Below are 17,379 nucleotides of genomic sequence, written 5' to 3' on the forward strand. Positions count from 1 at the left end.
AGTGTTCTGTAACTTAAAGCTTTTTCCTCATGTTCCAATCAGCTTTTGCATTTTCTTTTCTTATGTTGTTGTTATTAGCTGCAAAATCATGTCCAACCTATCGCAACCCCATGGACAACATTCCTCCAGGCCTTCCTGTCCTCTATCATCTTCTGGAGTCCATTTAAGCTCATGCCTACTGCTTCAGTCACTCCATCCAGCCACCTCAATCTCTGTCGTCCCATTCTTATTTTGCCCTCAACCTTTCCCAGCATTAGGCTCTTCTCCAGTGAGTCCTTCCTTCTCATTAGGTGGCCAAAATATTTGAGTTTCATCTTCAGGATCTGGCCTTCAAAAGAGTAATCAGGGTTGATCTAAGACTGACTGGTTGGATTGTCTTTCAGTCCAAGGGACTCGCAGGAGTCTTCTCCAGCAGTTCAAAAGCTTCAATTCTTTGGCACTCAGCCTTTCTTATGGTCCAACTTTCACAGCCATACATTGCAACTAGAAAAACCATAGCCTTGACTATACGCACTTTTGTTGGCAGGGTGATGTCTCTGCTTTTTAGTATGCTGTCTAGATTTGCCATAGCATTCCTTCCCAGGAGCAAGCATCTTTTAATTTCTTGGCTGTAGTCCCCATCTGCGGTAATCTTGAAACCCAGGAAAATAAAATTAGTCACTACCGCTATTTCTTCCCCATCTATTTGCCAAGAATTGAAAGGGCCAGGTGCCATGATCTTAGTTTTCTTAATGTTGAGTTTCAAGGCAACTTTTGCATTCTCTTTCTTCACCTGCATTAAGAGGCTCTTTAGTTCCTATTCCCTTTCTGCCATTAAAGTGGTATCATCTGCATATTTGAGGTTGTTATTACTCCCAGCAATCTTAATTCCAATTTTTGATTCATCTAGCTCCGCCTTTCTTGTGATGTGCTCTGCATCTAAGTTAAATAGGCAGGGTGACAGTATACAGCCTTGCCGAACTCCTTTCCCAATTTTGAACCAATCAGTGGTTCCATGTCCAGTTCTCACTGTTGCTTCTTGACCCGCATATAGGTTTCTAAAAAGACAAATAAGATGGTCTGGTACTCCCATCTCCCATCTCTTGCCACAATTTGTTATGATCCTCACAATCAAATGCTTTAGCATAGTAAATGAAAAGAAGTAGGTCTTTTTCTAGAACTCCCTAGATTTCTCCATGATCCAGCATATGTTGGCAATTTGATCTCTAGTTCCTCTGACTCTTTGGAATCCTGTCTATACTTCTGGTAGTTCTAGATCCACATAATGCTGGAGCCTAGCTTGTAGGATTTTGAGCATAACTTTACTCCCATGTGAAATGAGTGCAATGTTGCAGTAGTTTGAACATTCATTGGCATTGTCCTTTTCTGGAATTGGAATGTAAACTGACCTTTTCCAATCCTGTGGCCTCTGTTGAGTTTTCCAAATTTGCTGGCAAATTGAGTGTAGCACTTTTTCTGCATCGTCTTTTAAGATTTTGAATAGCTCAGCTGGAATACCATCACCTCCACTAGCTTTGTTGTTGCTCAGATTTCCTATAGTCCATTTGACTTCAGATTCTAGGATAGTGGTAGCCAACCTTTTTGGGCTCCTGTGCCAAAAATTGTGCGCATGCTTCCACGTTCACACTCGTGTGCCAGCACCCAGAAGGCAATGCGCATGTCCCCCTATGTCTCCTACACAACCCCCTTACCTGCACTGCACCTGAAAGCTGATTTTTGGCTGGTTTGAGGCCTTTTTTGCACTCCCAAAGGCTTGAGGAAGGTTTCTACAGGCTTGAGCAAGCTTTGTAGGCTGAAAACTAGCCCCATTTCATCACTTCCTGTTTTTCCAGAAATATCGTAAGTGACAAAACGGGGCTAGTTTTCGGCCTACAAAGCTTGCTGAAGCCTGCAGAAGCCTTCCTCAAGCCTTTGGGAGGCCAAAAAAGGACTCAAACTTGCCGAAAATCAGCTGTGAGGTGCACACATGCGGAGTAAGATAAATTTGCCTGCAGTTCATGTGCCAGACCAAATGGCTCTGCATGCCACCTCTGGCACACGTGCCATAGGTTTGCCGTCATGGTTCTAGATGTCAGTAACTACCCCATTGTGGTTATCAGCAGGAGTGGGATTCAAATTTTTTAACAACAGATTCTGTGGGTATGGCTTAGATGGTGGGTATGGCTTGGTGGTCATGTGACTGGGTAGACATGGCTTGGTGGTCATGTTACTGGCTGGGTGTGGCCAACTCAATATCACTCACATCGAGGCACGCATCTCCTCGCCTGACCTCTCATGACTGCGGAGATGCTGCAACAGCCATAAGCGTGAAAAACAGTCATGTCACTTTTTTCAGTGCCACTGTAACTTTGAATGGTCACTATACACAAGCAAGTACCAGCAAAGGAGGGGGGAAAAACTCCAGAGACGTTCCTGAGACAGGAAGTCTAGTCCTGCCAAGAATGTAATAAGGGTTAACGGAGAGGCAGTTTCTGTAAGCAACACCAGAATGTTTCCTTCCTGACTTCCTTACAGGATTAGGCCAGTAATTTCTTTTAACAACCGGTTCTCTGAACTGCTTAGAATGTTAACAACCAGTTCTAGCGAATAGGTGTGAACTGGTAGAATCCCACCCCTGGTTATCAGGGACGTTAAGCTCATTCTTATATACTTCTTCTGTGTAATTTTGTCATTTCTTCTTAATCTCTTCTGTCTCTATTAGGTCCCTGTCATTTTGGTCCTTTATCATGCCCATCTTTGCATGAAATGTTCCCTTCATATCTCCAATTTTCTTGAAGAGATCTCTGGTCCCCGCTATTCAATTGTTTTCTTCTATTTCTTTATTCTTTCTTTTATTTCTTTTCTTATAGTTTTTTCCATTTCATTCTGCTGGGAGAATAATTTATCTCCTCATATTTTTCAATATACTGAATTTAAATGGTAATGCTGCTGAGTTTGTTTACTGTATTTTACTATTCTTGATTAAATAACAGGAAGAAAGTTCTAAAAGGGTTTCCTTAGAACATATCAATGCTCAAATTGTAGACTACTGCAAAGCCCGTGGAATTGAAATGCAACAATATGAAAGCTTTTATGATTGTCACTAATATTGGCAATTCAGATAATCATATTATAACATGATAACTGATTAGTACATATAACATTAGTCTGCTTCTGACTCTCACTCCAATTCTCATGCTGCAATTCCAATGAAATTCATTCCAAATAGAATTCTTTCCTTTCCCACCAACAAAGCTCTTATTACTAACAGAAACAGCAACTTTGTGCGAAGGATGGTACATGTATCAATTGGAGAAAATGTTTAGAAATCCTTTTCATCCATCATACTTTTAAGAGAAACTTTACATGCATTTACATATTTAACACATTTAACCAATTTCTAACCAATGACATTTTGGTATAAGGATTATGCTGTGATTTACAATATTTTATTTATATTTCTTATGTACATTGTAATTCACTTAACAACTGTGTTACTAACTTAACAACTGCAGTGATTCACTTAGTAACTGTGTCAAGAAAGATCTTAAAATGGGGCACTTAACAATTGCCTCACTTGGCAACATAAATTTTGGGCTCAACAGTGGAGGTAAGTCAAGGACTATCTGTATGTAAAAGACAATGAAGATGACATTATAATGCATAGTATACAATAATGTAATTATATGAGTTTACAGGATTTATCAGATATGACGCTAAAGTTCCATCCACTTGGTAGAGAAGGAAATCCATAATGCAAAGCTGTGATAAACACAGTACAGTAAAATTTTAATAAATAGGAACCTCAAACTTCAATTATAAACTAGTATACTTGCCAAATTATCAGTAATTGTGTACTTACTCATAATTTGGCAAGTATAATGGTTTATAATATTGCATCACTTTTAGGGAAAAAAACCCTGCCTACTGTAATTAATCTGAACAGCCAAAAAGTCCAAAAGCATATGTCTTGCACATTTAGATAAGGTTATATATCATACAATAATCATTTTTGCTCAGAGTATATAGATAATACAAAAAGTTGAATGACATCTTTACATCATTTTAAAAATAATTAATTTAAGGATAAAGTATATTTAAATAAAGTATATGAAAAGTGCATTTCAGTTTAAATTTGAGTACTTTTCCTACATTGATACAATAGTGAATGAGAGAGAGTATTGTCTCAGATTCATGACATGCACTGTTCCATAAATCTACTCCTTCTTTGAAGGGTTTTCCTTGGAGAAGCATTAAACAATCCATATATTGAACATGTATGAATCCCTCACACCCTATACATCAAAATTTAAGATTCTTAAAGCTTCACAAGAAAATCCTTACATTAGCCTATCTGAATATTGGGTATAAAATTGATTGATTTTTTTTAATGATTACTCTTTAAAAATTGTAAAAAGATGTATCAATATAGAATCCAATGTACAATCTAAGGTTGTTGTGATTACTAACAAGTGTGCAAAGTTCTTAGTGACAGAATAGCTCCTCTACAGAAAGGAAAATCAATTTATTAATAGATGTAAAATGAGCAAATGTTGAAAATATGTGGTCTATCATATAAGATGAACGTTAGAACTTGACTCCAAATGCTGCATACAGAATTAAATATTCTATAGAGGTTTTATCTTATTCCCACTAAGCTACAGGTTATGCCAATTTAAATCTACGATATGAAGAATATGAAGGAACATGCCACTTTTCATCCAGCTGAGAAAATAAACCAGGTATTGTTAAGAATACGAATCGTATTTCAAAATTATTCTTTTTCATTAAAATTCATACTTAAGTATAAAACTTAAAAAATTAAAAATAATTATGGATGTTTTTTAAATGATCACGCATTCTTGAAAATACCCTCTCAGTGTCCTCAGCAGTGAAGCAGATAAAAAGATTTTATAATTTTGAAATGAAATTGAACAGCTTTCAAATGATACTAGAGCTCATTTGTGCCAATTACTATTGTTCAAAATAAAAAATGGAAGTATATCATCACATATATATTGGGATAATAAACAAATCACTATGCAGCATCTATTTTACTTTCTCCAAAGGATGTTTTTCGGTTCACAAGATACATCTTTTGACTGCAGGATAAATCATGTTTAATGTTATTTAATACTGTAGGGTTTTGTCAATGGGAATACTTCCTAAATTAAAGATGAAAACATTAGTCCAATTCTAAAATAATACCTAAATGTATCAAATCTAACTTTAAAATATACAATTTCAAAAAAGTACCATATTTTTCAGAGTATAAGACAGACACTCCAAAGTATCTATCCAATGCACCTAGATTTTGGGGAGGAAAACAGGGGTGGGGGGGGAATCTGCCTCTGCCTCCCAGTAATTTGCCTCCTTGAAGCAAACAGCAAACAGCCTGGTGAGCTTCAGCACAGCCTGATTAGCACAAACAGCTGATTGTCGGTTGGATCGGCTTCCGGATGAACAGTTGTTTCAGGCTGCAAGGATTGCCATTGCCTATTGCTGCCTCCGTGCGCCCCATTTTCCGCCCATTTCAATCCCCGCCGTGTGGAATGGGCTGAAAATGGGATGTGCAGAGGTCAAAAATGGGGTGTGCGGAGGCTGAAAAGGGGATGTGGAGGCCGAAAATGGGGTGCACAGAAGGGGCTATAGGCGATGGCGATCTCTGCAGCCTGAAGCAGCTGGTTGTCAGGAGGCCAATCCAACTGACAATCAGCTACTTGTGCTTATCAGGCTGTGCTGAAGTTGAAACTGGCTGTTTGCTGCTTGCTGCAAGGAGACAAATTGCTAGGAAGCATAGGCCAGTGGGTGGGGGCCAGCGGGTGGGCAGGGCTTCGGCAACATTTGCTGTATAAGATGCACAGACATTTCCACCCACTTTGGGGGTGTGTGTGCATCTTATATACGAAAAAAATATGGTAATTCTTGAGCTACACAGGTCTATTTTATTTCAAAGAACATGAAGTATATTTTAATACTAAGCAAGAAATAGTTTGGAATCAAATAATGAAATGCATTTTTGACAGATGCTACCTACATATCTGAGTTTTTATTTCTGGACAAAAGAACATACCCATTACTCTATAAATATAAGACAAATGAATTATCTAGAGACTCTGTAAAAAGTTTTTTGCAATTAATATGATAAAATCCACATAAAAATGCAGTAGAAAATTACACCATTTAGAGTATGATACTTTAATAACAATCATAGGCATAATTTTCTCCATCTGTATGAGTTTTCCTTTTTATGTCTTAAGACCTAGTGCAATTTTTAGAGAAGATCCACACATCAGCATTTATGAATGTTTGAACACAAGCAAAAAGCATATTCCTGCATTACAAATCATAACTTTAAAATCTATGTTAAAACTTCTATACTATACTAAAAGTTATTTTAAAATGTATTGAGATGGACACATTTAATATGTGTCTCTCTTTAAGCAATGTTATTTTTGCTCATACCGTGTACAATTCTCACAGGGCGGGAAATGAAATAAAGTTTCTCAAGAATGGATAAGGTCAGGTCAGGTCATTTATTTCAATTAGAAGCTCTAATTAAATTTCACTAAACTATCAGATACTAATTAGTCTATATGTAAGATGAATAGAATGCCTAATTCCTCATGACATATCCTATAGTTGTACAACCCTAATTTTTTTTTACATTGAGAAACTCCAACTTCCATTCATTTTTAATAATTTGTTAGCCATTTTAACCATTCTTTATTGGCTATATAATCAGTATTCATTAGCTGTATAAATTCCCATCTCTGCTGTTTTTTTTTACATGGTGTGGAATAGTGTGCTTTGAGCTAAAATGAAACTGCATTCATCATACCGTGATGGTTGATTGGTAAAAATCATTTGTCAACCATGCCTATATCTATCACTGTTATTTTTTACATTTTTCACATAGGTTTTAGAAGCATTATTCCTTCTTACTTTACCTGAATATTCCTGAAACAGAAAGCTTATTCATCTAATATGTTTGGAAATCTTTTATAGTTTACTCAAAGCAGTGCACAACTATGAAAACTATTATAAAAACAAACAGATGCCTGCCACATCTGCCTATTGGCATATGGCATCCAGAAGAAGAAAAACAATCTTTTAGTTGCATTGATTCATTCCTGAAGCCATAATGCCTAATTAAATATTAACAATAAAGAAAATAACAATAAAAGTTGCAACCAAATACTGGGTACACTATTTGTGCTCCCTCATCCTGGTTGATTCATGGGATCATCAGTTGGAAATGGCTATTTAGGCTACTGAGTCCAAATCTTTACTCAGTGAGATCTCAATCCACAGCTTTCCTGATAAACAAGCTCTCCACAAATAAATCCATCAGCTTACTCTTTCAGTGCCAGCTTCTTTCAAATATTCAATGGAATAAACCATTGTTTCCTGTTTTAACCCAAGAGGAGAGGAGAGGAGAGGAGAGGAGAGGAGAGGAGAGGAGAGGAGAGGTCTAGTGGTTAATGCACCAGGCTAGAAACCGGGAGACAGTGAGTACTAGTCCTTAGCCATGAAATCCACCTGAGTGGCATATGATCAGTCACATCTCTCAGCCCAATCCACCTCTCAAGATGGTTGTTGTTGTGGGGAAAATAGGAAGAACAGGAGTATCAAGGATATCTCACCTTGAGTTATTTGTAAAACATATATATATAAAGGTGGGATATAAAATACATGAATAAATCTTGACATTTTTTGGTGTGATTCTCTTTCAGGAACTTCAGGTACAGCCCTCAGACTTTTATCAGGACTAATAATAAACAGTTCTCCATGCCTCTCTTTCTAGGACTTCAGAAAGTATTATGTCGTAGTCCTGTGTACATTTCTCACAACTGCTGGCCTCAATATTGATGGAACATGCATTTGATAAAATTGTAAATCAATTTAACACATGGTACAAACTACTTGTCTACAAAGTGTTTAAAAATTAAATATTTTTTTTAAAATCTGAAGTTCTTTATTTCAAGTTTGAAACAGTTGTTTCAAGTCTGTAATGAACTGTTTTGATCTTATTGGAAAATACTTTGTCTTGAAAATTTTTATTAATGTGGTCTTATGATAAAGATAGTAATAGCAATAGCATTTAGACTTATATACCACCCCATAGTGCTTTACAGCCCTCTTTAAGTGGTTTACATATTTCCTCCAGCAATCTGGGTCCTCATTTTATTGACCTCAGAAGGATGGACAGCTGAGTCACCTTGAGCCGGTCAGGATCGAACTGCTGGCAGTCGGCAGAGTTAGCCTGTAATACTACATTCTAATTAATGCACCACCAGGGCTCTTTAATAGAAGTAAGACTCTTGGTTATGCTTCTTGCCTGAACTACTTTGTAGGGCTAACAAATTCAAGATACTCTGGATAGTATATTGATGGAAAATCCGGGGCACCAATCTGTTTGACTAAAATTGACCTGCCATGTCTACTGTGGATTACCCCTGCTGTGGATTATCTAGATAACTACTGCAGTGCAGATAAGAGAAGAAAACTCTTTGCTTCCATTTAGTGATCTTTAGCTTGATAGGTCAATAGTTCCTTGGAAAAGAACAGAAGAAAATGGTTTGGGGGATAGGCACCTGGAGCGTCCAAAAGCTACCCAAGCACACATTCTATACACCAATCAGCAGCAATTTTTTGCATGGTTGGTGACACTCAAATTTCAACATGGGAAAATAGGCAATTACCACCTTTTGGCATCTTGTGTTTTATATTGAAAGTTCTGAGATGGAAGTAAAACGTAGCAAAGCAGATATATGGATGCACCTTACATGTCACATTCCCCATGTCCCTTTCCGGCGTGAACTATCGACTCAGGGTGACCAATTTGGCAGCCACTCTAAGAGTTCAAATATGAGGGGAAAAGGATAATGATCTCCAATAGTTACAGAGATCAGGATCTTGTAAGACAGCATCTTTTTTCTTAACAACAACAAATAAGGGAACTCATAGAGCAAGAACAAGGACAGATCAAATCCTATTCTAAATGGTCATCGGAACATTACTTTAAATAAGCCAACTCTGCTTGCAATGCGGGCATTTAGCTGGAATCAAAACACCAGGAATCATGATTTTGATTACAGTCACAAAATCAGTCTGTGTCTGTATCCAATACATGCCAAGCTGAAATTCCTTTCCAAACATACTCTGTATATTTGACAATCTCATACTCTTTCTGTGTGTGTTGGGGAAGGGGGGGGAGCAGACAGACTCAGGGATTTAAGTCCTCACCCATTTTTCTCATGTCTTTTCAAATCAATGGATTCCTAGCCAAGCTCTGAAAATCAATATCAGTTCCACATTTATACAACAGCTATTTCTCATGTAAGTCATTTCAGCCTTAGGACATGGAAATCTGATCTGCCTGTGTTGTTATACCTGGTGGCAAAACTGGAGGGGTGGAAGTCCCAACTTGCCCTAATGCTGGTTGGCACATCTGGTAGTGATTTGAGATAGTACCACTGTCTGTTGGCATCTGAAACAGAGTGTGCCAAGCACTAACTTGATTTTCATTCAGCACTTGGTTAAGCGCTGGTTAAGATTTACATACTTTGTTGACATGCTTGATGACTAATTAATGGCCCACTGTAATCATTACACTCAAATTTATAATATGATTTTTTTTGTCTATCATTTTTTAAAAAATGTTTTTAATTGGTGATTTTATATACCAATTCTGGGATAGTTTTCATTAAAGGTGAAAGGAGTATTAGGAATGTTGGAGTTATTTATAAATAAAGGCAGGGTAAAAATTAAATAGTTGACTACAAAAGGAATTGATAAATGAATAGTTTTCAATTATTAGAAATGTTAAATACAGAAATGTGAAACGCTATGGAACTTAATGAAATAACTAAGGGCATTTAGCCATTTTAAGTTCAGAAGCCTGAGATATAAGTCAATTATTCTTTATATTGTTCATCAGAACCAGTATTATAACGATTCCTTGCCAAAGTTGGTCAGAGCATCTAATTTTTAAATATTCTCCATAGGAAAATACAAGATATCGTACCTTAAAGAAATCTAAGCAACAATACTTGCTGATTTCCTAATATTTTCCATATACCTGTCATTGTTTTTTCTCATGAAAAGAAACCAATGAAAGAAATATTTATTGTAAAACTCAAAATGCAAAACGTGTTTATGTTGTCCTATTAGATTAGAAGGTATTATCAAGAGTCATATTTTATGTTTGTGCGTTTCAAAATAATTTCAGGCCTCATTATCAATAGAGGAGCAGCTTTTCTATTTCTGGCTCAGGTTGTAAACAGATCCGTAAAAAAGTTCTATGACTAACACCACGGGTAAATTGCTTCAGAAAACGGTTCATTTATAGTGAATATGAGAGTTTACACACCATTATTTGCCCATTCATATTAGACATCTGGTACCCTGAATATGGGTTGTTATTACTCTTTGACTTGTCAGAAAGTTGCTATGATCTGTCTAAAACTGGGAGGAAAGGAAAGATTTTATTCATTTTTAATGTAGTAGTATACAATATTCTTAGTTGTAGTCCTACTGTATTCCTAAAGATCACATGGCTGAGCTCTGTATATGTGTGCCTGTGCATATTTTTTACAATTATTTCTGAATTATTCTGACATACATTTCACAACTAATACAACTCTTCCTTAACACCATTTCATTTCATATCAGTTTATAGCACTGCATACCTCTATTTGACAGAGTGACATTATGTTTTTTCTTCAGATTTTCACATCCATTCATTCATTTATTTGCATTTAGAACTGTTTTTTTTCCTGTATGCTACCTAGTCATATCCATTATCCATGACAACTATGAAATACATTTTGTGAGTGCAATGCCCATCTGTGAGAAGCTTATATTATAGATTACATTAGATATACAAGATTGTGATAATGATTTTACCTGTCACTCACACAAACCAATTCTGCAGTGAAAATAAATTAACCTGAAGTTCTCATGTGGTGCTACTGAGTTTATTAAACATTCTGTAATTGTCTGCTCCTTATACAAAAGCCTGGATTTTAAAATGTCTAAGAACCAAGACAATTATTGAATTCGGTAAAAAGAAGACTTGCAGATACTTGACACTTCCTTAAAAATTTTCAGAGCTTGACACTGATTGTCAGTAGATACAGTGCCTTTTTCAGATCACTTAAGGCAGGTATTTTTGTCCATAAAAGAACAAACTTGAGTGATTACCTGTGCTTTCTTGGCAATCACTTCCACTGCAGCGCCACTTACTTGTGAATAAGCAAGTACAGAAACTGGGTGCAAGTTCCCAGTTTTAAAGTAATATGTAAAGAAACATGCATTATTTAACTTTTTTCTCCTAATTCAATATGTTTTTGTGGATTGTGCCAGTTACTTCCACATACCTCAACAAATAAATAAATAAACATTTCCACCTTATGCTACGGCAATTTGGAGAGCTTTGTTCGGAAACACTTTGGTCCCTCAAGAATCAAATTGAAGCATTAAGGGACACCACTGGCTTCACCATATTGCCATCTCCTTTCCCCGAATATTCCAAGGGAAAGGCAAGGCAATGAAGCGGAACTGAGCCACTATGAGACTTAGGACGTCCACCTATGTTCCTCATGCTGAACTATTTTTCACATCAGAAATGGATTGTGCTGAAACTGGAATCCACAATCACTCTTTCGACTCCACACAGAAGAAAACGACACCAAAACCAACCCCGCTGCCTAACTGCAAACAAACTTAAAGAGCAAATGAAGTCAAGGTGGTGAGGAAAGCGAAACAGGTCCACTCTTGGCAGTGCGTTCTCCATCCAACCAGGAGAGTGAAGGGACAACAGGAGCAACGACGGCGAGAAAACCCAGCAAAGCCAACAGGCCTTTTAAGGCGCAGCTACCTTACCTGGCTGGAATAAGGCGGCTTGCTGAGAGCGATCCCATCCCGGATGAGTTTATCCCTAATCATGATTTTCAGTCTGAGTTTGGGGTAAGTGATCAACTCCTTGGAGTTGAGTTCCATTTTCCGCGGCGCCCCCCGAGAGTGACCCGGCGGGGGCGTCTGACGAGGTGGGTCCTTCCACGTCTTGGCTTGGCGCGTCTCCACCAGGCGGCTGGTGTAGATGTCGGGTCCCGGCGAGCCCCGCCGTGGGGGCTGCGGCTCCAAGGTGAAGTAGAGGCCGGCGGTGGTCTCGTCTTCCTCCTTCAGCCTCCGCACGGCTTCGTGGAGACGCCGCCTGTGCTGGGGCAGCGACACCCCGATGGCATCCAGGTCCGGCTCCCCGATTTGTTTGCACACCTCCAGGTCGTCATAGCCGTTATCCACAAAAGACTCGGCGTACTGGGTGAGTTTCAGGGTCTTCAACCATTCGTAAACGACGTTGGCGCACATGGTGGAAAGCAGCCCGGGTGGCCGGAGGAGGAGGAGGAGGAGGTGCGAAAGGCAACTTTTGCAAAACCCCGCAGCCCCGCCGGCAGAAAAAGGCAAAGCCCGGCAGCCAAATCCGGACGTGATGTAGGCATCTGCTGAGAGAGGAACGCCGAAACTCGCGTTCGGCGAAAACAGGCTTCCCCCCCGCCCCCTGCGCGGGAATGAAGACGGTTCAGTCCCGGCGCGATGGGAGCCTCGAGTCTCGGGAGACGCCAAGCACACCTTGCGGCGAGTCCCTCGGCTTCCTCAGTTGTGGGCGTCCCCGGCTCTCAGAAGGGGACTACGGCCTCCATCCATCGCCCCCGCCCTCCCCTCCCGCGAGCTTCCCGCCTAGTCCCATCGTCAACTGTAAAACCGGCGACCGCCTGTCTCGGCAACCTTTGGCGGCTCCTGCTGTCTCTGGAGTCTGCTCTCCGGCTTGCGAGGCGTTTCTTTTCCAGCCCTCCTCGCCCGCGGTTGCCCCCTCAACGCAGCAGCGCTTTGCGCTCCGTGGGCTTGGCGCGCCTACATTTTAACCCAACCTCGTATTCACGCGGGGCGGGAGCAGACGCTCACTCGCCCGCCCGCCCGCCTGCTTGCTTCTTCGGCAACAGCTGCCTCGCTGCCTGCCGGCGCTCGCTCGCTCGCCGGTTTGTGCCAAAAGCGAAGAACGCCCCACACACCTCATCCGACAAGCCACCCTGTCATCCCCCGACCTTTATGTTCCAAGCCGCGTCCCTCGCCTCTCCTCATATTCTTGAGGGGTGCAGAGAAACCTCTCGCCGTGTAGCTGGGAAAAGGCCGGAAAATCAAGTTTTCCGGCTCCCGCCTTTTTTTTTTTTCCCGTAGGCTGGAATTTGCACCTTTCGCCTCGCACCTTCCAGAGACCGGGCGCGCGTTAACGCCGGCCGCGGAGCCGAGGGCGGGAGGCGGCTCCCCTTATTTGGGGGAAGAAAAAAAAGGTGCCTCTGAAAGTGCCGCCGTTATTTGGAGAGGAGAGCGCAGAGCAAATAGTAAATCCGCAGCCAATAGCAGCCTCTCCTTTCCACGGGATTAACCGCCGGCTAGAAAAAAAGGATTGAAGGGGGCTTTTCTCCCGAGCAACAGCCTGTCCCGCTTCAAGGCCAGGAATTCCGGAATCTCTTTAGCCCCCGAATAGTGCCATATTGGAGCACGGGGAATAAGGAAGCGCGCATTCAACAGAAAGCAGCAGCTGCGCCTGTCTCATCTCTTTCTCACCTTCAATTGCCCGTTCATGCTTCATTAAACAAGTTGGATTGCACACACCCTAACATCAGAAGATGAGGAGCAGCCTCCACACAGATGCTGGCGCTTTCCTCCTTTAATCTTTTCCTTCAGGAATCCTCTGCAGCTCTTCCCTGAAGGGTTTATCTTGTTCCCCACCCATCCGAATATATGTCTTGTGATAAACCATAGCAACAAGGTGTATACACTGGTGAGGTGGTCTGAAAACATTAGCAGCCCTTTGATAAGGCTTTTACTTCCCAGGACAAATGAACAGATGATGATACCACAATTTATGGTAGCCCTTCCATTTTATTCATACAAGGAGGGCTGTGTGGTACATTTACTGCTCATGAGAAAACACTTCCTTTCAACTTCCTTTCTCTGTGGCACCAACTATGTTCTAATCCAGCAGTCATTTGTGAAACTGTTAAGTCACAAGGATTATATCCAGGTACCCAAATCTTGTGTCATTCAACTCAGATTTGCCAGCAAAACCTGCTGTCTGTGTAAGAGATGTCTCCCTAATACTCTGGGCAACAGACATTTGTTTGAATTTATTAGCTGCCCAATTTCAATAAACTCCAATGGAAACCTATTTGTTTAGATATTTCAGGTCTATAATCTGGCCTACTCTTTGTGGTCATTTAATCATTAGTGCTTTATAGTGTGTACTAGTGTGACCTGACCTTTCTTGTGGCAAGCAATTGAAAGACTATTATAAATTTATCCAGAACAGGGTGAGTTGGCTAACACGAGAAGATGCTAGAAATTGGTGGCAAGGAAAAAGCCTCTACAATAGGGATGTCCAACCTTGGCAAGTTTAATGCTTGTGGACTTCAATTCCCAGAATTCCCCATGTTGGCTGGAGAATTCTGGGAGTTGAAGTCCATGAGTCTGAAAGATTGCTAAGATTGGTTCTACAATGTTACAAAGAGCTAGAAGTTTATGCCTATCCCAACTGGTGGGACAGCACAGATGACCATAGTAAGAATAGTAAGCCAATCTTCTCTTCTAGTTTCCCAGAAAATGGGCAAGGAAACCCAAAGAGATGCAGCCTTTGCCCATTTTTGACATGCCTCAGAAATGGAAACATTCAGAGGAAAATATCCAGATATGCAGAGGCTTGGACTTTACTGGCTGGTGGTTCTTTCTCACCTTGCCTTGATAAATCTCCCTTGCAGGAGCAAAGAAGGAAAAGGGAGAGGAAATTGTGACTCTTGTAGAACTCTACAACTCCACTTCTGCACCAATATTTCTCAACTTTGGCAACTTCAAGGACTTCAACTCCCAACATCTCCCACCAAGCATTGCTGGGAGTTGAAGTCCCCACATTTTAAAATTGTCAAGGTTAAGAAACACTGTTCTATAGATATATCATTCATACTTCATCTGAGTATAGCTTTTATTTTTGGATCAAGAAAAACCATCAGTTTCAGGGACATATCACAAAGGTAAGAGGCAACTGAACTTTCTGGTTTTTCTTTGCTTCTCATCCAAGAAGTTAATTTCTAAAGAGCTGAAGAAGCTTCTTGGATGAGAAGCAAAACGTCTTCAAAGAAAAACCAGAAAGCCCAGTTGCCTCTTGAAAAAGCCACTTTTGGGACAACCGTGACAGGGATGACCTGAGAAGTGCCATCGACTTTCAGGTACATATTTCCTTGACTGATGAAGCTGGGTGTCGTGGGAGAGAGACGCAGTTGGTTCCCGAAGAGCAAAAAGCGGGGAAAGTTTCTACAGCTTGATTCGCAGATTAAAATATAAACTACCCAATTCCGGCTTTGCCATTAGCGGGAATTATCTCTCTCACTTCCTTCATTACAGAAGGAAAAAAACCAGCTGTCTTGATCATCCCTGCCATGACTGGCGGGAGTGTTTTGCTGTGATTTCCTCTGTCCCGCTTGTTTTAACTCACTCCTGCTACTCCTGGTTCTGAGAAGTCCGGATTTCCCACAGCTGTAGACGCGATGGGGAGAGGAAGGAGCGCCTTAGAGGCATTAGGCAAAGCGAAAGGCTGAACGGAGGTTGCGGACGCAAATGGCACCAGCAACAGGCGCTTTTTTCGGTGGGGAGGGGGGGACAGGAAGTGGAACGAGAGGAGGCCACTGACAGGGGTGAGAATTGCCGGCTTCTCGAAGCTGCAGGGAGCATTGCCGGTCGCAGAACAGACAAAGCCGGGATAATTGTGGCGCCGTTTTTATCACGCCCTTGCTCCTTATTACTGGAAGAGCACCAAACCTGCGCTCGGAACTGGCCTTGGAATGGGAAAATTGGAGCAAGAGGAGGAGGAGGAGGAGGGTTTGACGCCACCGACAACACCGAAATTTGTCTCTTATCCTTTAAAAAAAAAAAAAAAACTCTCTTAGGCTTGCAAAAGCAACGCTTGTAGGTGTGGGTTGAAAATGTCTTGCACTCACACTTCGCTTTAATTAGCTGGAGAGGAAGAATCCAAAATGCCCCGGCGGGACTTCTACAAGAGTTGTCTAGAAGAGGCGGAAAAACAAGAGGAGACTTCGCCAGTAATTCTTCGCTTACCCCACCCCATCCTTTTCAGTAAGTGCTATCCTTTCTCGCCTGGGTTTTCGCTTCCAATTCTGAGCTCGCAGCGCCTCCAGCCGCTTGATGTAAAATGTAACTCCTTCTCGTTTCAGTGCTGCTGCTGCTGCTGCATTTAATATAGTTTGTTTTTGGACGGGATTTCCAAAATGTAACAGACAGGGAAACAGTGTTTCCAAAAAGTAACAGAGGGACAGTATTTTCACAAAGTAACAGAGGGAAAGTATGAAATCGAATGAATTTATATCGTGTGAAAGCTGCACAGGGGAGTGGCGGTAAACCCATTTGCTTTGAGGCTGCAAGAATCAAGTTATAAGAATGGCATTAAATGCAAGGCTACCTGGATCTCTAGAAGCTTCAGAGAATGAAAGCTTTTTCCAGTGGGCCTTGTGTCTTGAAGAATTGATATTCTTAGGCTGGTTTTTAATTTCATTTTTAACTTTTATATCTGTTTCAATAGAATGAATGTGCTTTTACTGAGAGCAAATGAAAATCTGACATCCAGATCAGCTCACGGGGAAAAAAGAGTCTTTGACATACTAAAGCCTTTCTGTATAAAAATTAATTTTTTAAAAATAAAACATGCTGCTGGGCTGAAATACTTTCAGTATGCTTCCTTGTAAAAATTTTAAAAACTAATCCAGAGTAATACTCTTTAGTACAATTTTGTGGACGTTTGAATAGAGATATGTAAGACAACATTGCTTTTCAAACTCATTTGCATTGTCCTTTTCTATTTGTTGCCAATATCCAATAATACATCTCAGAATATAAGGTTGTGTAATGGTATGTTACACAATAAATCAGTATTATTAAAATGCTGGTTCCCTTTGGAAAGAAGCGAAAAGAGCAAAATAGGTATTTCCATATAACTATGCAAATTATTATGGAAAAGTTATTCTCCCTTCTACTTTTACCAAAGGTATGTTAGGAATCCTAAGAGCAAAGGTTTCAATATTTGGGCTATCAAATATGGGCTGCAAAACTCAAGACAACCCTTGTAGTTAAAGATCTCTCTTTGTTGTTGCTATTTTGTACAGTAATTACCTGGATGTTCACAGCTCAAATCTGATAGCCCTATTCAAAATGTTGTAAATATTAGTGTACATTTATCCACTGGACTTTGGTGAATTTATTCCTTTACACATTCAACTGAAATTTCCCATGCAAATGTGAAAATGTAATTTGAGTCCCTGCTGCATTATT

General features: G+C 40.3%; 1 protein-coding gene across 2 annotated transcripts in view; it reads right to left on the reverse strand.

The window, feature by feature from the left end:
- Nucleotides 1–12,447, reverse strand: part of LOC113439673 (SAM and SH3 domain-containing protein 1) — a 571,432-nt gene extending 558,985 nt beyond the window's left edge. Inside the window, exon 1 of one of the 2 annotated variants that reach the window (XM_087939638.1) lies at nt 11,869–12,447. In XM_087939638.1, the coding sequence (XP_087795764.1) occupies nt 11,869–12,354 (486 nt within the window). In that variant the 5' untranslated portion in view covers nt 12,355–12,447. The remainder of the gene's footprint in view (nt 1–11,868) is intronic. The other variant, XM_087939633.1, reaches the window with a different exon arrangement.
- Between the last annotated feature and the right edge of the window lie 4,932 nt (nt 12,448–17,379).

This window comes from Pseudonaja textilis, chromosome 1, assembly GCF_049901715.1.
Source record: "Pseudonaja textilis isolate UNSWEBS1 chromosome 1, rPseTex1.2, whole genome shotgun sequence".
Classification (NCBI taxonomy): Eukaryota; Metazoa; Chordata; class Lepidosauria; order Squamata; family Elapidae; genus Pseudonaja; species Pseudonaja textilis.